This window comes from Triticum dicoccoides, chromosome 2A, assembly GCF_002162155.2.
Source record: "Triticum dicoccoides isolate Atlit2015 ecotype Zavitan chromosome 2A, WEW_v2.0, whole genome shotgun sequence".
NCBI lineage: Eukaryota > Viridiplantae > Streptophyta > Magnoliopsida > Poales > Poaceae > Triticum > Triticum dicoccoides.
In genome coordinates, this window is record NC_041382.1 from 486965559 (window position 1) to 486989493 (window position 23935).

At 44.1% G+C, this 23935-nt stretch overlaps 1 protein-coding gene across 1 annotated transcript; it reads right to left on the reverse strand.

Moving 5' to 3' along the window:
- Positions 1 to 5298: 5298 nt before the first annotated feature.
- LOC119354985 (membrane-anchored ubiquitin-fold protein 4-like) lies at positions 5299 to 9444 on the reverse strand. The gene is made up of 3 exons (XM_037621753.1): positions 9022 to 9444; positions 6496 to 6666; positions 5299 to 5748 (listed from the first exon to the last, which is right to left on the reverse strand). The coding sequence occupies exons 1-3, from the start codon at positions 9218 to 9220 to the stop codon at positions 5693 to 5695; spliced, it is 426 nt and encodes a 141-aa protein (XP_037477650.1). The 5' UTR covers positions 9221 to 9444; the 3' UTR covers positions 5299 to 5692.
- Between the last annotated feature and the right edge of the window lie 14491 nt (positions 9445 to 23935).

Consider the following 23935-nt stretch of genomic DNA (forward strand, 5'->3'; position numbering starts at 1 on the left):
GTTCAACAGTTCGCTCCCTGGAAACACAACCAGCACAACTATCTAGGTGGTCCCTAGAAGCATCGGTTAGTCCATTATAAAAGATATCAAGTATTTCATTTTTCTTGAGAGGATGATCGGGAAAAGCATTAAGTAATTGGAGAAGCCTCCCCCAAGCTTGTGGGAGACTATCTTCTTTGATTTGCACAAAGTTAAATATTTCCTGTAATGCGGCTTGTTTCTTATGAGCAGGAAAATATTTCTCAGAGAAGTAATATATCATATCCTGGGGACTACGCACACAACCAGGAGCCAGAGAATTAAATCATAACTTAGCATCACCCTTTAATGTGAAAGGAAACAACTTAAGAATATAGTAATAGCAGAGTTTTTTCCTCATGAGCAAATAGGGTGGCTATATCATTCAATTTAGTAAGATGTGCCACAGCGGTTTCAGATTCATAACCATGGAAAGGATCAGATTTAGGATCGACGGAGAATTCATAATCCTTATCAGTAACAAAGATAGGTGAAGTCGCAAACTTAGGATCATATTGCATTCTAGCATTCAAAGATTTTTCTTTCCACTTGCATAGTAATTTCTTAAGATCATCTCTATCCTTACAAGCAGGAAAGTCCCTAGCTACCTCCCCATCCATAACATAACGCTCAGGTATAACAGGTAATTCATATCTAGGAGAGCTAGGTCTAATGGGTGTTTCAAATTTTTTAATTTTAATAATTTCACCAGTTTTAGAAATATCATCAGTTTCAGCATTCTCAATATCTTTAGCTCTGGCAAGTTGTTCATCAAGAAATTCATCTAGTGGCACAATATTATCAAGCAAAGTAGTAGTGTCATCATAAGCATCATGCATAGCAGAAGTACCATCATCAATTACTTGCGACATATCAGAATCAATAGCACGTGTAGGTGTCGCAAGCTTACTCAAAACATAAGGTGAATCAAGTGCAGAGCTAGATGGTAGTTTCTTACCTCCCCTCATCCTAGAGGGAAAAACCTTGGTTTTGGTATCTTTCAGATTCTTCATAGTGATCAACGGATATAACTCCCAAGTGACTGAGCAAATATAGCTATGCTACCCAGCAATGGCGCCAGAAAAAGGTCTTGATAACCCACAAGTATAGGGGGTCACAATAGTTTTTGAGGGTAGAGTATTCAACTCAAAATTTATTGATTCGACACAAGGGGAGCAAAATAATATTCACGAGTATTAGTAGTTGAGTTGTCAATTCAACCACACCTGAAAGACTTGATATCTGCAACAAAGTATTTAGTAGCAAAGTAGTATGGAAATAACGGTAACGGCGGAAAAAGTAACAGTGGCAGTTTTGTAGTGATTGTACTAGCAGTAGCAACGAAAGTAACTTATCAAAGATCAATGTAACAGCAGTAGCAATGAAAGTAACTTATCAAAGATCAATATGTGAAAAGCTCGTAGGCATTGGATCGGCAATGATAATAGTGTTGGGTAATATTCATCAGGTAGCAGTTATACCCTAGGGTGACATGGAACTAACTCCAATTCATCGACATAATGTAGGCATGTATTCCATATATAGTCATGTGTGCTTATGGAAAAGAACTTGCATGACATATTTTGGCATGCCCTCCCGTCGCAGCGGGGTCCTAATGGAAACTAAGGGATATTAAGGCCTCCTTTTAGTAGAGAACCGGACCAAAGCATTAGCACTTAGTGAATATATGAACTCCTCAAACTACGGTAATCACCGGGAAGAATCCCAATTATTGTCACCTTGGGGTATGCGGATCATAACTAGTAATAGGTGTCTAAAAATTGCAAGGTAGGATCAAGAATACACATATATTCGTGAAAACATAATAGGTTCAGATCTGAAATCATGGCACTCGGGCCCTAGTGACAAGCATTAAGCATAGCAAAGTCATAGCAACATCAATCTCAGAACATAGTGGATACTAGGGATCAAACCCTAACAAAACTAACTCAATTACATAATAAATCTCATCCAACCCATCACCGTCCAGCAAGCCTACGATGGAATTACTCACTCCTGGTGGTGAGCATCATGAAATTGGTGATGGAGGAAGGTTGATGACGATGATGGTGACGAATCCCCCTCTCCGGAGCCCCGAACGGACTCCAGATCAGCCCTCCCGATGAAGAACGGGAGGAGGGGGCGGCTCCGTATTGTAAAACGCGGTTAATCCTTCTCTCTGATTTTTTCTCCTCGAATAGGAACTTATAGAGTTGGAGTTAGGGTCGAAGGAGGTCCAGGGGGCCCACAAGCCTGCAGGGTGCGCCCCCAGGACTTGTGGCCTCTGGGTGGCCCCTGGTTATTTCTTGCGCCAGTATTTTTATATATTCCACAAAAATTATTCGTAAATTTCAGGTCAATCCGAGAACTTTGATTTCTGCAAAAAATAATGCCATGGCAATTCTGCTGAAAAAAGCGTCAGTCCGGGTTAGTTCCATTCAAATTATGAAACCTAGAGTCCAAAACAAGGGCAAAAGAGTTTGGAAAAGTAGATACGATTGAGACGTATCATTTGGCCCACAGGGGGAAACGACACCAGAGTGCCGCCATCATCCGATCTACTGATCTAGAGTTTCCCCCGGAAGTAGCGGATAGAGGTCTGGAACTTCTCCATAGCGATGCCTTCAAGAAGGTAACGACATGAAAGAGTGCCGCCATCGCCGGTCTTGGCAACAAGCCAAGAACAAGATTTTCACCCAGATCTGCTCAACAAACCTCCATCAAGCATCGTGTGCACGGGTCGCTACCAACTTGAGCCGCTGCACAACAAGCAGGCCGCATTGGCCAGATCAGATATGTTCGAAGGCCAGACCACTCATTGCGTCGACCCGTCCACCAAGCCCTCCATGCCGCCGCCGACGATCCAAGGTCAAATGGCCCATCACCGCAGAACCGTACACCACCGCCGAACGCAGCCAACGTCGCTGCGCGCGGAAAGGCCAGCTGTCGCGCCTGTAGTCAGCGTCGCCCGAGGAAGAGCCGGCCGACGCGCCGCCACTGATCAAGGCAGGGACGCCCGCCGCACTGCTAAGGCCAGATCGGTCGCGCCTCTTCACATCGCATGGCTCCACACCATCCCCATGGCGTAGCGAGAGAGGGAGGCCCCCGCAACCACTGTTGGCCCATGGGTTGTAGGCCGGAGGGAAAGGAGATTCATCCCCGCCCGAGCAGGGGCAAAGCGGGGGGATCATGGGCCACCATTTGAGATTTCAGAAATTGTTATGGACCTAGCCCATTTATTTCTAACAGAAACCAACGGATCTCTTGTATGTGCGAGCTATAGCCTTGGCGTTCATATCCATCGCCGCAGATGAACGACCCCCACCGTGGGCATGGGAGAATCATATTTGACGCTGCAGGCGCCAGTTAATGTGTATTCTGTAAACGGACGCCTGCAGCGCCCCGCACTAGGCCGACCCATTCCGCCACTTTATTTCTGTTTTACGCAAAAAAATGTGCGCCTACAGAGATCGAACGAAGGACCTCAAGGATGGAGCTACGCCCCAATAACGACCACGCCAACATGCCCGATATGATATGTAACATCTTCTTCCATCTTTTCTTATTTCTTCTTTCTTTGCCATTTTTCCTTCTTTTTTCTTTTTTTCTTTTTTCTTCTTCGTGGTTTGATGATTTCTTTCAAATTTGTGAACTTAAAATCGATGAAATTTTTTCTCAAAATTGATGATTTTTTATTCAATGAACTTCTTTTCTAATTCGATGATTTTTTTTCAAATTTGTGGATTTATCCATTAACTTTTTCCTATTTCGACGATTTTTTTCAAATTCAACGATTTTTTTTAAATTCGATGACCTTTTATTAAAAAATGGATGAACTTTTTTTAAAGTTGTTGAACTTTTTTTTCCAAATTTGATCTACTTTTTAAAAAGTCGATGAACTGTTTTTCAACTTGGTAAGTTTTAAAAAAAATTGATGAACTGTTTTTCATTAAAAAAACAACTTTTTCTAAATTGTTTCCAGATAAGTCTGGAAATCTAATAAATAGTGCGGATACAGTGGTTCTTAAACATTCGCGTTCCAATCAATCACTAGCGTTTAGCAGGTGTGGCGGTTGCAAAATCTTTCTTTTGTTGTAGTGGCATGACGCGAGTTCGAAGCGTGGTACACCCACCTTTTATTATGCGTGCTTTTCTCATGACAAATGTTTACTGTGCTGCGCGTCATGGGCCAGCCCATGAGATGGGCGCGTGGGCGCCAGCGCCGAACAGGTGCTCCCTCCCTCAAAAAACAAAAAGGAGCTCCCGTGGGCATTTTTTTTTTTTTGAATTGAGGGGCACGTCCTGATTTCATTTCATTGAATGAAAAGAAACCGAATAAACAGAGTCATAAAAAAAGTTTGTTTCTCAGCCCCAGATACCCTACCTTGGCCTCCACACAGGGCTCCATCCCCGACCCTCACCTTTTCTAAACAGTAACAGAGCTTAGAACAACCATATTATCCAGACATAGACTACACGATAATCCAGTGAAGAAACTCAAAACATAGAAAAGCTCTCAACCCACTCCCAGACGTCTTGTCATTGGCGCCCATCCTTTGCTCTTGTTGAAGAAGCCATTTGCAACATCAACCAACAACGCCGCCACGTCGCGCAGCTTCTGTTGCCCTTTTTTTCTCTGTAAGCCAGCCCAGTACGACATCTAGTAAGCTATTTGAAAAAACAGCACACTCGGATCATGCGGGTAAAATGTGATGAAAAGTGGCAGTGTTTCTGGATTTAGCTAAAAGAAACTGAAAAGGTAAAGATAAAAGTTGCAGTTTCTGTGATCATTCTGAAACTGTAGAGCATCTTTTTTGCACTTGTGTGGTAGCCAAGTTTGTGTGGAGGGTTGTTAGGAATGTCACTGGTATTTATGATATTCCTTGCAAAATTGAAGAGTTCAGCAGTTGGATAGAGATGTTTCCTAAGAAGATGAGACAAACAGTAGCAGTGGGTGTAGCGGCGGTATTCTGGTTTTTATGGAAAGCCAGCTCCCGTGGGCATGTCCCAAGCCAACCCCTCTTGTTCAATCTGCAGTACTTCCTGTCACGGCGAAGCAAGAGGCCCACTGTTGCTATGATTCAGACCCATCGTCGGTTGCTGGAGTTGTGTTCTGCGAGAGCATTTTTCTTCAACTTGAAATCCCAGCAATTTTGGTGCACAGGAACTTCAGATGATTTTTGCTCAAGCTGAAGTGGGTGGCCAAGTTGTGACTCACCCAACCCAACAAATACTGAAAGAAAAGGTGCAAGACCCAAGTACGGAAAGAAGCATGAAGGATGAACAAGGAACAAGGAGTAAAACATCATTTCACGGAGTCTCAAGTGAGAACAAACAATCAGGTTGCGTGACACACCCAACAACCTTGACCCTTTTTAACCCAACTTGGCACGGCGACGAACAGCAGGCCCTTCCCCTCCACAACAGCACCAGCAATGTGTGTGTATCTTGTACATCATATAGAAACATCCTTTGTTGGGTAAAACAAGACAAAGCGACGCTATTGCCCTAGCGACAGAGGGACCGGACCGACTCTTGTGTAGTATCTAGCTTACAGTTACAATATCACCTCACAACAATACACGAGACGTCTTGGGTGCTGGATGTTCCTCTTCTGTCCAGTCGTCTCTCTTGGTGGGCACACAAATTATTGTCGACGGAGTACACTTGACATTCATAGTATGGTACAAGAGCAGCGAGTGGTCTTAGGCAACTTGTTCGTCTTCTTGTCTGACACAAACAAGTTAACATAATTCAGCAAAATGAACGAGACAATAAATTTAACATAATTCAACATAAATTTAACCAACGTGGGCGACTGCGGCGGGAGCAAAAATTAAAATGGGATATTTTTTGCTCCCGCCGCGGTCGCCCACGTTGGTTAAATTTATGGTCAAACTTAAATCTCGAAAAGCGCGGGCGCACTACATTATGGAATGGAGGGAGTATAACATTGCATCCAACAGCGTCCTATCTGTTTGAAGAAGCAGAATATTACGTGCTGTAACGAGACATGCATTTCAATGTAATTTCCGCTAATTTCTGCTGTACTGGTCAAGTGGTTATTAGAGGGGATTAGACAGAAACCAAATCTGTGATCTGGCATTGTCGGGAAAGACAAGAATTTCATCTACGAATTACGGGACAGACAACAGGCTCACCAAACTGATTTCTCATGGACAGAAGCGCAGAGCTCTGACTTTCATGTCAACATTTTCATATTTCATCCACAATCATTTTTTTCTTCAGAGAATCTAATGAACATTATTTTTCCGCGTGCAGATTCCACACATATGATGGCACATTAGTGATAGAATGAATGGTAGAAAGGAAACAAATGACTGACATGCACCCATTGCAATTTTAAGACACAACTTGGATGGTGAAACAATGTTAATCAGTCTAAGTCAGACACATGGGAAGATTCAGCAAGTCATAAGCAATGCTTTACACAAATATTACAAAGTTGCAGCTTACCTGGTTTTGACTTTGCGGATGATGGCTGGACAACGACATGCATTGTTATAACAGTGCTGGGAAGATCACCAAAAGGTGCTCTGCACTGTGCAATATTCTTGTCATTTTCTAGAATTTTGCCTCCACTTATCAGTTTCACATCATTAGCACTCTTTGGGACAATTGTTTTATCTACAAGCAGAATCATTACAGAATTAGAAATATTACACAAGCAGCGGAGGAGATATAACTATTCTTGGGGAAAAAAATTCAGAAATGCAGTACGAAAGTACATATGCAGCAAACTACCTAAAACCTTGGCAAAAATGCTACCCATACATCTTAAAATGCAGGATTTTAGGAATTTTATTACATCAAGTTGAACAAAAATATTAACAGCAGCTAAATACAATTAGAACAGTTATCTTTACTGAAGCAATCACGACATAATAAGAAGACAAATCACGGCATGTGCCTTGTGTGCAGGTAGGGTAGAAAGATGCATTGGTAATAGGGAAGCCAAGGCAGGATAAATTTTAAGGCAATGCTATGCAGAAGCGGTAAAGCTGTTGCCTTGTGACCATGAGGTCACGGGTTCGAGTCCTGGAAAGAGCCTCTTGCAGAAATGTAGGGAAAGGCTGCGTACAAAAGACCCAAAGTGGTCGGACCCTTCCCCGAACCCTGCACAAGCAGGAGCTTCGTGCACCGGGCTGCCCAATGCTATGCAGAAGTTAAGTTCGGATCAACAAGAATGTTCCATAATATCAGATCCTAAGCAAAGTTCCTGTCCCATTTGACAATATTGCCTTTTGAGAGAATTGCAAGTTAGATGTCTTAAAATCATAACGATCATTAGATTCATTGATCCACAATAAAAGGGAGTACAAGCACACAAGACAGCAGAACTAAGCGATAAACAAATGGAAATATAAAAACAATATGGCAAAACGTAAGGCATATGCCATTTAACACAGCACAAATGTATGAACCCAGTTTTCACTCCCTACCAACAAAATAGATATGACATTCTTTTTAATATCCCCGTGGATGGAATTAGAATGTGATTAACACATGCTGGCTGCTGACAATGAAATACACAAGCTCAGATGAACGTTATGAGCTTCTCCAGTGTTTGTGGCTCCTAGAGCATCTTCCTGTTGGGCTCTCTGTGGTCTACTTCACAGCCTTCCTCTTTGGCTTACTATAGAGGCATAGAGTAATATTTTGAGCATCACACACTCACTATTGAACAATTTAAAAGATATCCTAAAGTGGAGTGCTGCGGTGCCCATTCAAGGAATTCCTGGAAATAGTTGCGCATTTGTTGGAAATCAGAGACATCCTACACATCATGTGTTGTCAACGTCCCACTTATCAAAACGGGCTATGGTAAAGCACATTAACATGTCTGCCTACCACTGGCGGAGCTTCTTGGAGGCCAAAGGGGGTTGTGACCCCCCCTTCCAAAAGTGCAAAAAAAATTGACTATTAAACATTTTTGTGCATTTCATCAGTGAAGTATATTGACTATAGAGCACCAAATCAATTTACCGGGCAGATATTCTACGTACAAAGCTAGCTACCCAAAGCAGCTTGATTGATATTTGTACTTGCAGCTCCTCGTACATAAAGCTTTATTCTAGATCGCCTTTTTTTAAATGATCGCTTCTCTCTGGAAGAAACTCTCCTCAACTTGCAACAGTGAAAATAAAAAACATATCGGAAGTCTTACTTTGTCTCTCATTTTTCCGGTACAACATCATCTATATCCCGTTTTGATTTCACCTCATCTCTACATGCATGGCGATTTGATTTTCTAATCATCCTCCTAATTCTCAGTTTTATTTCTCCCTTTCACAGCTTGGACTGTCAACCGCCGCCCGGCCGCCACACCAGCTGCTGCATCTGCGCATGGAACATCTTGTGCTGCTGCGCGCCACCGCCAAAATGGCCAGCCAACGACCGCAAATGAGCCAAACTGCCAAAGGATGCAAGGAGCAAGATATATTCGATTGATATGTAATTTTGTGTGAGTTGGTCTTGATTTCAAGCACATTTTGCTTTTGGTTAAAATTTTGGCCCCCTGTTAATTGCGTGTCACGCTCCACCACTGCTGCCTACATTATAGCCCCAAGCATGGCTCCTCCGCTGTTCGCTTAGATACCAAAGACCATCCTGGATTATTACCGTAAAAGAAGACGTCTCCTATACACATCTGATACCTCTCTAATTTAAGCTGTACTTTAGAATATTAACGAGACCTAGCACTTGCTAGTTATAGAAGCACACATATTTTCCCAAAATCAGACAAGCAACAAATCTTGCAGGCACCAAAGAAGCAAATATAAAGAAGCATGAAGCTTGCTCATCACCCCTTATTCCCGTCTACTGTCGTCACGCAGAGGGAACAAACAAGCATGGGTTCCTTTACAAATTTAGTGGTGCAGATGGCACAAGCACAAACTAGAGCTTGCACAGACACCACACCACAAGAATCGCATAACATCGTGCGAGAATCAAGAGCTCAAGAGATGGAATCTTTAGGACCTTTGGGCCAATCGGCAACGACGCGGTCCTTGAGTGCGGCGACGGTGGTAGCAGCGGCGTTGCAGCGGATGGGGCCGATGTCAGAGCCGTCGAAGAGCCGGAACTTCACCTCTACCTCCTCCTCCTCCGCTCCCGCCCCTGCATCCGCTCTCTCTTCCTCTCTCGTTCCCTCCACCTTGGTCTCCTCCCCCTGGGCCATTTCTTGGCCTCCCACCAAGACCTCGAATACTCCCGGGACCCCGCGGGGAATCTGAGCTGGGCTCGGCTGCTCCAATCAAGAACTTGCGAGCTCGGTGGGGGTAGAGACGGGAGGGATTCGGAGCTTGGTTTAGGGTTTGGTGGGAGGCAACGAGGGTAGGAGAGGAGGAGCAGGAGAGAAGAGGAGACGCTTTGCAACTGCAAAGGAAAGGTAGGAGAAAATTCTCTTCTCCTTTTCTCCCGTGAGATTGCTGATTATTTCGGACTTGGTCTTTTTCTCCTGTCCTTTTTAATTTTTTACAATTTCCTGTATTTTTTATGATGTTTCTTTTTCAGTTTTGCTAAAGAGTGCCATAGGTATTGCACATCTAAGTTAAAAAAATATTTTACATTTTAGGACGGAGGGAATATGTCATTAATTTTACATAATTCTTTTCTCATATCTAGAACCATGCTTATTGTTACTTCGAGAAACAATATAGCACCACCACACACCCACATATTGTCCACTTCGCTGAGTGCATAGGGTGTGCGTATACTTCTATATCGTTGATTTGACCTAAATATGTCGCTTAATCAAATTGTTGGTTTAGAGGTATGCATACACATGACAGAAGAAAACATTGACAGAACCTAAACCGTCAGATCTTAATGTAGGGGGTCATAATCTAGATGTCTTGAAATGAGAGTAACAGAGATACGGTAAATTTACTCAAGTTTGAGCTTTTCGAGGAAATAATAACCTACGTCGTGTTTGTGTTTACTACATTGGAGTAAGTATAAAGTCCTAAGTATCTACCAAGTGATTTCTTATGTTTTCTACAAGCCAGGGCCCTCGGTGTATACAGGTACGGAGGGTTATAGGGTATTAGGTCCTAGTTGGCTACGTACAAGGAGGCAGAGTCCTCGCAGATCATGTATGGAAAGTCTTATGGAACCTTCTCATTATATGTCATGGGCTGCCCGATATGATCCATGTCGAAATCAACAAGGGGATCTCAGATCCCGTCCACCAAGTCAGGAGTCGACATGTTGAGAGGCCCATTAAGGCATGTACAATTATGCTATCATAGGAGTGCCACGTAGGATAATGGCTGAGGTGAGAGAGAGACCATATGAAAAGGTTTGCCTATTCTTGTTTAAGAGATTATCTCTTGGCAACAATTGTCTCTCCACGTATTTAGAGATATCTAGTTATTGAAGACAAGACTAGGAATAACCCATTGTGCATCATTTTTTATTGTCTCATCTAGATTAGATCGAGGGACATAAGATAAGGCAGTCTTATTTAGGACAGTAAAACTGAGCCTCTTTCCAGCCCTCTCGCGCACTCAACGTATCTGACCATTCGATTGAGCATCCACACATTTTTGGTCATTGGATTTCTCTGTAATAGCTAGCTTCACGTGAGTGGGCCGACTGTCCAAAAAGGGCAACTACTCCGTGGAAAAAACGAACATCTGTGATTTGGCCCATTTGCACAAAGCAGACGGCCTGTCTAGCGTCGGCACAACGAAGTCCATCGATAAGGAAGTTAATGAAGAAAAAAGGGGGCTAAGTCGTTCCTCTCGCGGCGGCGAAGGCTCAGTTCTTGCAGGCATCAAAGGGGACTAGTGGATGACGCGCGCCATGCTGCGCCATTTTTCATAGATGGAGTGTATTTTTCATGCTTACGTTGTAGATATTTCACACTATTTGTTTGTTTGTTGGGATATTTGACGTGTTTCTTCATTTTTCACTAGGCAACATATCGATACCTTGTCGGCGAGGTCGGGGAGCCCACCGAGCTTGCCGTCGCTGCTGTCACGCGAGTCCCTGCCTCCTCCACTATCGCTCTCCCAAAACTTACTGATGAACATGGCCAGATCCATCTCGCTCTCGTGGTGTCTCCCGAGCCCATCTCCGCCTCCACGTGTCCGCGGCCAAAGCTCGCCCACCCTCGTTGAAGCAGGGCCCTCCTCCGTTGCGCCACACAGCGCCCGGCCATGGCAGGGAACCAAACTACTTGGCCACAAGAATCATGCCTTGAGTCCCTCCCGCCGAGGAATCGGGTCGTGTGGCAGCTCGAACAAATGATTCCCTGTCTAAACTCGAACGCAAACCGACCAAATCCAGTTGGAATGAGAAGGGAAGAGACCCTTGAATCCAAACCTCATGATGGTCGAGCATGTGAATTCGAAGTTGAGTAAAGGGATAATGGGGATATAGCTGCTCGATCAGCATCAACCTCCCTCCAGATCAAAGATTAGCAATAGAGCAACAGAGGATTAGCAATAGAGCAACAACAATAACGCAGAGGATACTGGAGCAAGCGATAGCGAGCGGCGCCGGTGTAAATAAAGAAAGCAGAGGAGAGACCAACCTTGAATTTTGCTTTTGAGGCGGTGCGTGAGGAAATCGGGAAGGACGTTGCCGCTTTGCGATTTGCCTCCTACTTCCTCCAGTCCTTTTTAATCTGCATATAAGTTTTGTCCGAAGTTAAAGTATCTCTGCTTTGACCAAACTTATAGAAGAAAGTATTAACATTCATAATACCAAATCAATATGGTAAAATTAATTATGAAATGTAGTTTCATAGTATGAATATTTGGTACCGTAGATTTTGATATTTTCTAATCTAATTCTAGTCAAACTTTGTAGAATTTGACTTGATACAAATCTAATACGTAAAGTAAAAAAGACCGGAGGAGTACGCATGTATTGGTGAAATTTTCTAAGAAGCGACGCGAAGCAAATGTTTGACCAGCTCAGAACCCATTGACCATAGGGGTCCACCTTGTAAAAAAAACGCTCGAGCCTGGAGCAACATACCGATATCTTGTCGGCGAGGTCGGGGAGCCCACCAAGCTTGCCACCACTGCTGTCGCGCGAGTCCCTGCCTCCTCCACTGTCGCTCTCCAAAAACTTACTGATGAACTAAAGGAAATATGCCCTAGAGGCAATAATACATTTGTTATTTTATATTTCCTTATTCATGATAAAGGTTTATTATTCATGCTAGAATTGTATTGATCGGAAACCTAAATACATGTGTGAATACATAAACAAATACCATGTCCCTAGTGAGCCTCTAGTAGTCTAGCTCGTTGATCAAAGATGGTTAAGGTGCCCTAACCATAGACATGTGTTGTCATTTGATAACGGGATCACATCATTAGGAGAATGATGCGATGGACAAGACCCATCTGTTAGCTTAGCATAATGATCGTTCAGTTTTATTGCTATTGCTTTCTTCATGTCAAATACATATTCCTTTGACTATGAGATTATGCAACTCCCGGATACCGGAGGAATGCCTTGTGTGCTATCAAATGTCACAACGTAACTGGGTGATTATAAAGATGCTATACAGGTATCTCCGAAGATGTTTGTTGAGTTGGCATAGATCAAGATTAGGATTTGTCACTCCGAGTATCGGAGAGGTATCTCTGGCCCCTCTCAGTAATACACATCATAAGTTTGCAAGAAAATGACTAAGGAGTTAGTCACGAGGTGATGTATTACGGAACGAGTAAAGAGACTTGACGGTAACGAGATTGAACTAGGTATGAAGATACCAACGATCGAATCTCGGGCAAGTAACATACCAATGGACAAAGGGAAGTACATATGTTGTCATAACAGTTCGACCGATAAAGATCTTCATAGAATATGTAGGATCCAATATGGGCATCCAGGTTCCACTATTGATTGTTGACCGGAGAGGTGTCTCGGTCATGTCTACACAGTTCTCGAACCTGTAGGGTCTGCACGCTTAACGTTCGTTGATGATATAGTATTATATGAGTTATGTGATTTGGTGACCGAATGTTATTCGCAGTCCCAGATAAGATCACAGACATGACGAGGAGTCTCAAAATGGTCGAGAGGTGAAGATTGATATATAGGGCGATCGTATTCGGACATCGGAATTGTTCTGGAGGGTACCGTGTACTTATCGGGTCACCGGAAAGGAGTTTCAGGCACCCCCGGCAAAGATATGGGCCTTATGGGCCAAGTGAGGGAACACACCAGCCCTGGTGCGCCCCTATAGAGGCCAGCCCTACGAGGAGGAGAATGAAAGAGGGGAGGGCAAGGAAAGTGTGGATTAGGATTGCTACTTCCTTCCCTCCCCCCTCTTTCCTTCCCCCTCGGTTATATATGGCAGGGGGCGCGCGGCTTGGGAGGGACTCCAAGTAGTATTCCTCCTACTTGGGCGCCTCCTATGGCTGCTCCTACCTCCCTCCCACCTATATATATGAGGAGGGGGCGCCTAGCACACAACAGACAATTGCCTAGCCGTGTGTGGCGCCCCCCTCCACCGTTTACCACCTCGGTCATATTTTCATAGTGCTTAGGCCAAGCCCTACGGAGATCACTTCACCATCACCGTCACCACGCTGTCGTGCTGACGGAACTCATCTACTACCTCGACATCTTGCTAGATCAAGAAGGCGAGGGACGTCACCGAGTTGAACATGTGCAGAACGTGGAGGTGTTGTACATTCGGTACTTGATCAGTTGAAGCACGAAGAAGTTCGACTACATCAACCGCTTTGTGAAACGCTTCCGCTTACGGTCTATGAGGGTACGTAGACACACTCCCCACCTCGTTGCTATGCATCTCCATGGATAGATCATTGCGTGTGCGTAGAATTATTTTTACCATGCAACATTTCCCAACAGTGGCATCATGAGCCAGGTCTATGCGTAGATGATATGCATGAGTAGAACACAAAGAGTTGTGGATGATGATAGTCATACTGCTTACCACCAACATCTTATTATGATTCGGGTTATTGTTGGATGAACCCGGACCAACCTTACATGTCCACACACATGAGACCGGTTCCACTGACCGACATGCAACTAGTTTTGCATAAAGGTGGCTGGCGGATGTTTGTTTCTCCTACTTTAGTTGAACCAAATTTGACTACAGCCGGTCCTTGAAGAAGGTTAAAACAACAAACTTGACAAACCACCGTTGTGGTTTTTGCCGTAGGTAAGAACACTTCTTGCTAGAAACCCGTAGCAGCCATGTAAAACTTGCAACAACAAAGTAGAGGACGTCTAACTTGTTTTTGCAGGGTATGTTGTGATGTGATATGGTCAAGACATGATGTGTTCTACATTATTGTATGAGATGATAATGTTTTGTAAGTTACCAGGCAACTGGAGGGAGCCTTATGGTTGTCTCTTTATTGTATGAAATACAAACGCCATGTAATTGCGTTACTTTATCGCTATGAGTTAGCAATAGTTGTAGAAGCAATAGTTGGCGAGATGGCCACGACGCAACGATGGATATCAAGGTGTCAAGCCGGCGACGATGGAGATCATGACGATGCTTTGGAGATGGAGATCAAAAGCACGAGATGATGATGGGCCATGTCATATCACATATTTTGATTGCATGTGATGTTTATCTTTTATGCATCTTATTTTGCTTAGTATGGCGGTAGCATTATAAGGTGATCCCTTCACTAAATTTGAAGGTATAAGTTTTCTCCCTGAGTATGCACCGTTGTGACAGTTCGCCGTGTTGAGACACCATGTGATGATCGGGTGTGATAGACTCTACGTTCACATACAACAGGTGCAAGACAGTTTTGCACATGTGGAATACTTGCGTTAAACTTGACGAGCCTAGCATGTACAAACATGGCCTCGGAACACTAGAGACCGAAAGGTCAAACGGGAATCATATAGTAGATATGATCAACATAGAGATGTTCACCATTGATGACTACCCCATCTCACATGATGATCGGACATGGGTTAGTTGATTTGGATCACGTATCACTTAGATGACTTGAGGGATGTCTATTTAAGTGGGAGTTCTTAAGTAATTTTATTAATTGAACTTAATTTATCATAAACTTAGTCCTGACAGTATTTGCAAATCTATGTTGTAGATCAATAGCTCACGATATAGCTCCCTTATTTTCGATATGTTCCTAGAGAAAAATAAGTTGAAAGATGATAGTAGCAATAGTGTGGACTGGGTCCATGATCTGAGGATTATCCTCATTGCTACACAGAAGAATGTCCTTGATGCACCACTAGGTGACAGACATATTGCAGGAGCAGATGTCACCAGTAGAAAACGGGTCATTTGTCCCGGTTCCAGAGGCCCATTAGCCATGGTTCTGGAGCCGGGACTAAAGGGTCGGGACTAAAGCCCAAAACCTTTAGTCTCGGTTCGCTTACGAACCTCGACAGAAAGGGCTCCACGTGGCCGCTGTGGGGCGCCCAGGCAGGAGCACCTTTAGTCCCAGTTGGTAACACCAACCGGGACCAAAAGGCATCCACACATCAGCAGCTGGCAGGAGCAGGTTTTCTTGAAAGGGGTTTAGGGGGTTTCGGAGGGTTAATTTAGGGGTTTCATATATTGTGTTAGCTAGCTAATAGAGAGAAGTGACCTCTCTTATCTCCGTGCTTGGTCGACACTAGCTACTATATGTATAGAGAGAACTCGACATGCTAGCTAGTAAGGAAATGAAGGAACCATTAATTACACAAGATTGTCATGAACATATACAAAGAGGAGTGCACCTCTCTTTCTCCGAGAGATTTGTCGAACAACAAGTTTTCGTATATCTATCCGACACTACTAGCTACATATATACAATATAATATCTCTTACAATCCCTAACATCTCATGTCTATATCAATTTCCACATGGTATTCTCCGGTTTTATTGATGACGTGGTCAAGAAAGAATCCCGCCAATTCCTCTTGAATTGCTCGTATGCGATCTTGTGGTAGGAGTTATCCCGCATCTGCCAGATCTAAATTGAAGAAGAGGGTCAATACATGTATATGAATGAAACTCAACACAAATGATGGTAATAAAATAAAATTGTGAATATTTTTGCTTATGCACTTCATATTGTTTTTCAGAGTAGCCCCGCTTATTAGCAGTCGTCGCGTTATAGATGAACTCGCAAACGTAGTATCTACAAAAATCATTCCCGGATTCCTGCCACAAGCACTTTACGAGAAATAGAGGTCAGTCAAACTGATAAGCAAGCATGCTAAATGGTATCGATAAAACTAGCTAGAATCAATGGGAGATGCATAGAACTAGGTAGTAGTACTTACTTTCGGGTGTGTAAATCGTAGCTCGCTTAGTAGTCCCGGAGTAATTATGGTGAACTCTTTCCAAACCCTGCCAGACAAAGAAAATAATTACTTGATATCAGGAAATGAACAAAGTTGCCGATATGGTGCGATAATGATCGATTGAACTTACTTCTGGAGCATTTGGGTCATGTCCGCATAGTCCTCGGGATCTTTTCGTCTCGAGTCTAAGACGGTTACTACTCCTCACTCAAGCTTAATCTCTAGGAGAATAAAGTGGAAGCTGCGCACGCATGCATAACTCATCAACTACATTACTATAACCTCGAGTAATAAGGGAAACTGAATATGCACAAGACAGTAACACTCACTTGAAGTTGTAAGGAAAGAGTATTTTATCTTTATTTTGATTTTTGAGCAACGATTGTAGCAAGTTGTCCTCCGTTTCTGTGACATTCTTTTTAACCGTCCATTCATGTATGATATTTGGGTTAATGAACCCAATGTCATAGATTTGTGCTTTTCTGCATTCGATGATCTTCAATCTGCATAATATAGTGAGGATAATTATATATACACATGCAATGAAAGAGCTGAGCTATATATAGAGACTTAATTACATAAGTAGTACTTACAGATAGTAGCAAGTCACGAATTTTTTGTCGAGGGCCTTTTGATTGTATAACTGGAATAACTCGTCAAATTCAACAGAGAACAGACCAGTTCCAACGAGGTCATGCTCCTCTTTAATTCTCATCGTCAAAGTATCCTTTCGAGACTCGCCGCAAGTTTTCATGTACCATTGATGGAATCTTCGCATCATCGTTGTTAGAGGAGGACTTCCATCTTTGACGAGAGGCTTCCCATACTGGTATGTGAATTCATCCACCTCCATTGTTTCAAACTCTACATCATCGCCCAGGTAATCACCAGGATTGGTACCGGGCACCATCCCCGGTAGGTTAGAGATGATATTGCTAGACACCTTGAGCGGGGGGCATGATTGGTTCGCCTGTATGCCAAGCTGGGGAATTTTTTTCCCACTTCTTCGTTCTTCTAACCTTTTATCACTGGAAGTATTTCCTGACCGCCTTGCATCTGCATGTCTTTTTAAGAGTGCAGACATAGTTGGAATCCGGCGGAGGCGGTGGTGCTCGCTTCAGGGCATCGATAGTGCACTTCGCTTTCACCGGATCTATCATCTCCTTAGGAGGTGGAGGTTTCTTTGCAAAAAATTCCCTCACTTCGGCTTCACAGGTCTCCCCGTTTTCCTTCTCGGTCCTCTCGTATGGTAACTTTTCCGGAGTCTTGAGAGATGGATCGTATCTGAATTGCCGCCTCCCGCCTCTGCTTGTACTTCTAGCCACTAGAGTGGCGGCGTCTCTCTTCCGTTGTTGCTTACGAGGCGAAGAAGGAGGCAGAGTGCTCCGACACGCCGAAGGAGCCGGAGCGGCGGCGTCTATCTTCCACCGTCGCTGACGAGGCGGAGAAGGAGGCAGAGTGCTCTGACGCATAGAAGAAGGAGAAGGAGGAGGCGGAGTGCCGTGATCACTCGCAAGAGGAGGAGGAGGAGGCGGAGTGCCCTGACTCGCCGGAGGAGGAGGCGGAGGCGTCCAGTTTGGAAGCTTGATGTACTCCTTCCGCCATAGACATGTAGTCCTCAGAGCATGAACCAGCCGAGTCTCCCCTTCACCTGTAGGGTGGTGAAGCTCGAGCTCCTCAAATCCCTCCATTATTTCATCCACCATCACAACAGCATAGCCATGTGGAATCGGACGGTAGTGAAAAGTTTCGTTGGGTTGATGAGGTGCAACAGAGCCGACAGCCACCTTCAAAGCGAAGTTCTACCATTTTCGTCATAAGCTGGCAATGTTGAGCCTCCGTGATAGTATCCATGGGGTAGCTAGGAGCCGTGAAGTTAGGATGAACGAGCTCTGTGGAAGCCATGCTGCTTCTCCGCTGACATGGCGGGGTAGCTTCTGGGATAGCTTCGTGCCGCTGAGATGGTTGGTCGGCAGCTCGCTAGCTCTCAAGTTCCTCCAGCTTTAATAGTCTTGCACTGAGCTTCTGCATTTCGCTCAGCTCTTGTTTCCTCTTCGTCTCCCGGGTTCTGTAACCACCTGTGCCAGGAAACCCAACCTTCCACGGAACAGAGCCTAGCGTGCCTCGTGTTCGTCCAGGGTGCTCAGGATTTCCGAGGGCCTTAGTCAGCTCGTCCTTCTCTCTGTCGGGAATGAACGTCCCTCCTGCGCTCGGTGATATACTTCTGAAGCTTCTTGACAGGTATTGCAAGTTTCTCGTCTGTCCAACAGCACGTCCCTATTTCAGGGTCCAAAGTTCCCCCAACCCCGAAGAACTAAGTCCTTGAACGGTCTGGCCAGTTAAATGTCTCTAGTTCGACCCCTTTAGCAATTAGGTCATTCTTAGCTTTGTCCCACCGGCCGGGCTTTGAGGTAGCCACCTGACCCCGTGCGATGGTGACACTGCTTCTTTGCAGAATTTATCTTGTTTGTATCGAACATCTTCTTACTCTTGTCCGATGTCTTGTAGGCCACAAATGCGGTCAGTGATCTCTTATCTTCTCAAATCGGCCAGTGAATTCTGGAGTCTTCCTTTTGTCGACAAACGTTGATTTCAACTCATTCTTCCACCTCCTGAATATATCTACCATCTTCTTAAGAGCACACTCCTTGACCAGTGTCTCTATAACTGGCTTATTCGGATCCTCCTCTGGCAGTAGGGTGAAATTTGCCTTTAGCGAGGTCCAAAGATCATCTTTCTATCTATCGGTGACATAAGAAACTTCTGGGTCTTCATTCTTAGGCTTATTCCATAGTTGGATGCTGATCGGGATGGTGTACCTAACAATAGCTCCGCACTGAGCAGAAAATGCTTCCTTGGTCCTCTTGGGTTCAATCGGTTGGCCATCGTCCGCGAGTGCTGTGATCGTGAACCTTTCATCCTGGCGCAACCTTTTCTTCGGGCCTCGTCTCATTACCGAAGTTTGGCTCGATCTGGAGGGCTGTAAAATAAGAAAGAAGAGTTAATATACATATACCAAAACAATTAATGCATCAATTAGTCAGCACAAGCTTAATCAATATATATAACTCGTCAGACTTTGCAATAGCTCCCTCCTTCGTTCGGTCACCGGATTCATCATCATGGTCTCCTTCTTCCTTCGCCATTCGGTCATCGGAGCCGTCATGATCATGTCCTTCCTCCTCCATTGTTCGATCACCGGAGCTGTCATCCTCTCCTTCTTGACCATCGGTGTCGTTGAGAAACGACAATACATCACCTCCGCCGAAGATTATATCCCCCAACAACTATTCTTGTTCCAAGTTTCTTTGTTGATCCATAGTTTCTGCAAATATTACAGCATGGCAATTAATATACAAACATAAGAGATGGATATATTAGTGGCAAACATAGACCTAGCTAGCTAAACATAGACTAGGAATCATATTAGTGGCCTCGACGCTTCTACGGTTTGGGGTGGCCTCGACAACGCTTCTAGGGTTTGGGTGGCCTCGACAACACTCTTCTAACTTGGTTAACTTGGGTGCTATCGATGCTTCTAAGGTTTGGGGTGGTCTCGGCAACGCTTCTAGGGTTTGGGGTGGCCTTGACGCTTCTAGGGTTTGGTCGGGCAAGAGGGGGTTGATCAATGTCCCCCCTCATGTTGAAGAGTTACCGGAGTTTTCTATGAACAAAAAAATACTACCTATTGAAGGAAATATGCCCTAGGCAATAATAAAGTTATTATTTTTTTCCTTATATCATGATAAATGTTTATTATTCATGCTAGAATTGTATTAACCGGAAACATAATACATGTGTGAATACATTGACAAACAGAGTGTCACTAGTATGCCTCTACTTGACTAGCTCGTTGATCAAAGATGGTTAAGTTTCCTAACCATAGACATGAGTTGTCATTTGATTAACGGGATCACATCATTAGGAGAATGATGTGATTGACTTGACCCATTTCGTTAGCTTAGCACTTGATCGTTTAGTTTGTTGCTATTGCTTTCTTCATGACTTATACGTGTTCCTATGACTATGAGATTATGCAACTCCCGTTTACCGGAGGAACACTTTGTGTGCCACCAAACGTCACAACGTAACTGGGTGATTATAAAGGTGCTCTACAGGTGTCTCCGAAGGTACTTGTTGGGTTGGCATATTTCGAGATTAGGATTTGTCACTCCGATTGTCGGAGAGGTATCTCTGGGCCCACTTGGTAATGCACATCACTATAAGCCTTGCAAGCATTGCAACTAATGAGTTAGTTGCGGTATGATGTATTACAGAATGAGTAAAGAGACTTGCCAGTAACAAGATTGAACTAGGTATTGAGATACCGACGATCGAATCTCGGGCAAGTAACATACCGATGACAAAGGGAACAATGTATGTTGTTATGCAGTCTGACCCATAAAGATCTTCGTAGAATATGTAGGAGCCAATATGGGAATCCAGGTCCCGCTATTCGTTATTGACCAGAGAGGTGTCTCGGTCATGTCTACATAGTTCTCGAACCTGTAGGGTCCGCACGCTTAACGTTCGTTGACGATATAGTACTATGAGTTATGTATGTTGGTGACCGAATGTTGTTCGAAGTTTCGGATGAGATCACGGATATGACGAGGAACTCCGGAATGGTTCGGAAGTAAAGATTGATATGTGGATAGTAGTGTTTGATCTCCGGAAGGGTTCACCAGAAGGGGTTCCGGATGTTTCCCAAAATGTTTGGTCACGAGAACACTTTATCTGGGCCAAAGGGGAAAGCCCACGAGGTTTTTGGAAAGCGCAAAAGGAAGTTTTGCGGAGTCCAGAGGCCAGATGCCAGGGTCCCTGGCGTCTGGGTCCAGACACCGGGAACCCTGGCGTCTGGCCCCGGAGTCCGAGAAGGACTCTTGCCTTTCGGGGTGAAACCGACTTTGTGGAGGCTTTTACTCCAAGTATCGACCCCAAGGCTCAACATATAAATAGAGGGGTAGGGCTAGCACCCAAGATAGATCAAGAAACACCAAGCCATGTGCCGGCTACCCCGTCCCCTCTAGTTTATCCTTAGTCATAGTTTTCGTAGTGCTTAGGCGAAGCCCTGCAGAGATTGTTCTTCACCAACACCGTCACCATGCCATCATGCTGCCGGAACTCATCTACTACTTCGCCCCTCTTGCTGGATCGAGAAGGCGAGGACGTCACCGAGCCGAACGTGTGCAGAACTCGGAGGTGCCGTTCTTTCGGTTCTTGGATCGGTCGGATCGTGAAGACATACAACTACATCAACCGCGTTGTTATAACACTTCCGCGAACGGTCTACGAGGGTACATAGACAACACTCTCCCCTCTCATTGCTATGCATCACCATGATCCTGCGTGTGCGTAGGAATTTTTTGAAATTACTACGTTCCCCAACAGTGGCATCCGAGCTAGGTTTTATGCGTAGATGTCATATGCACGAGTAGAACACAAGTGAGTTGTGGGCGATATAAGTCATACTGCTTACCACCATGTCATACTTTGGTTCGACGATATTGTTGGATGAAGTGTCCCGGGCTAACATTACGCGTATGCTTACGCGAGACTGGTTCTACCGACGTGCTTTGCACACAGGTGGCTGGCGGGTGTCAGTTTCTCCAACTTTAGTTGAACCGATTGTGGCTACGCCCGGTCCTTGCGAAGGTTAAAACATCACCAACTTGACAAACTATCGTTGTGGTTTTGATGCGTAGGTAAGAACGGTTCTTGCTAAGCCCAGTAGCAGCCACGTAAAACTTGCAACAACAAGGTAGAGGACGTCTAACTTGTTTTTGCAGGGCATGTTGTGATGTGATATGGTCAAGACATGATGCTAAATTTTATTGTATGAGATGCTCATGTTTTGTAACCGAGTTATCGGCAACTGGCAGGAGCCATATGGTTGTCGCTTTATTGTATGCAATGCAATCGCCCTGTAATGCTTTACTTTATCACTAAGCGGTAGCGATAGTCGTAGAAGCATAAGATTGGCGAGACGACAATGATGCTACGATGGAGATCAAGGTGTCGCGCCAGTGACGATGGTGATCATGACGGTGCTTCGGAGATGGAGATCACAAGCACAAGATGATGATGGCCATATCATATCACTTATATTGATTGCATGTGATGTTTATCTTTTATGCATCTTATCTTGCTTTGATTGATGGCAGCATTATAAGATGTTCTCTCACTAAATTTCAAGATAGAAGTGTTCTCCCTGAGTATGCACCGTTGCCAAAGTTCGTCGTGCCCAGACACCACGTGATGATCGGGTGCGATAAGCTCTACATCCATCTACAACGGGTGCAAGCCAGTTTTGCACACGCGGAATACTCAGGTTAAACTTGACGAGCCTAGCATATGCAGATATGGCCTCAGAACACTGAGACCGAAAGGTCGAGCGTGAATCATATAGTAGATATGATCAACATAGTGATGTTCACCATTGAAAGCTACTCCATTTCACGTGATGATCGGTTATGGTTTAGTTGATATGGATCACGTGATCACTTAGATGATTAGAGAGATGTCTATCTAAGTGGGAGTTCTTAAGTAACTTTAATTTATCATGAACTTAGTCTTGGTAGTATTAGCATATCTATGTTGTAGATCAATAGCTCGCGTTTAGCTCCTCTGTTTTATTTTTGATATGTTCCTAGAGAAAACTAAGTTGAAAGATGTTAGTAGCAATGATGCGGATTGGATCTGTGATCTGAGGTTTATCCTCATTGCTGCACAGAAGAATTATGTCCTTGATGCACCGCTAGGTAACAAACCTATTGCAGGAGCAGATGCAAATGTTATGAACGTTTGGCTAGCTCAATATGATGAATACTTGATAGTTTAGTGCACCATGCTTAAACGGCTTAGAATCGGGACTTCAAAGACGTTTTGAATGTCATGGACCATATAAGATGTTCTAGGAGTTGAAGTTAATATTTCAAGCAAATACCCGAGTTGAGAGATATGAAGTCTCCAACAAGTTCTATAGCTAAAAGATGGAGGAGAATAGCTCAAGCAGTGAGCATGTGCTCAGATTGTCTGGGAACTACAATCGCTTGAATCAAGTGGGAGCTAATCTTCTAGATAAAATAGTGATTGATAGAATTCTCTAGTCACCATCACCAAGTTAGTAGAACTTTGTGATGAACTATAATATGCAAGGGATAACGGAAACGATTCCCAAGATCTTCGTGATGTTGAAATCGACGAAGGTAGAAATCAAGAAAAGCATCAAGTGTTGATGGTAAACAAAACCACTAGTTTCAAGTAAAGGGACAAAGGGAAGAAAGGGGAACTTCAAGAAGAACGACAAGCAAGTTGCTGCTCAAGTGAAAAAACCCAAGTCTGGACCTAAGCCTGAAACTGAGTGCTTCTACTGCAAAGGGACCGGTCACTGGAAACGGAACTACCCCAAGTAATTGGCGGATAAGAAGGATGGCAAAGTGAACATAGGTATATTTGATATACATGTTATTGATGTGTACTTTACTAGTGTTTATAGCAACCCCTCAGTATTTGATACTAGTTCAGTTGCTAAGAATAGTAACTCGAAACAGGAGTTGCAGAATGAACAGAGACTAGTTAAGGGTGAAGTGATGATGTGTATTGGAAATGG

Coding starts and splice junctions, on each gene's coding strand:
- LOC119354985 (XM_037621753.1), bottom strand. CDS start 9,220: ATGGCCCAGGGGGAGGAGACCAAGGTGGAGGGAACGAGAGAGGAAGAG. Junction 6,667..9,021: donor CGTTGCCGATTGGCCCAAAG/GTCCTAAAGATT, acceptor TTCTGCTTGTAG/ATAAAACAATTGTCCCAAAG. Junction 5,749..6,495: donor ATCCGCAAAGTCAAAACCAG/GTAAGCTGCAAC, acceptor TGTTTGTGTCAG/ACAAGAAGACGAACAAGTTG.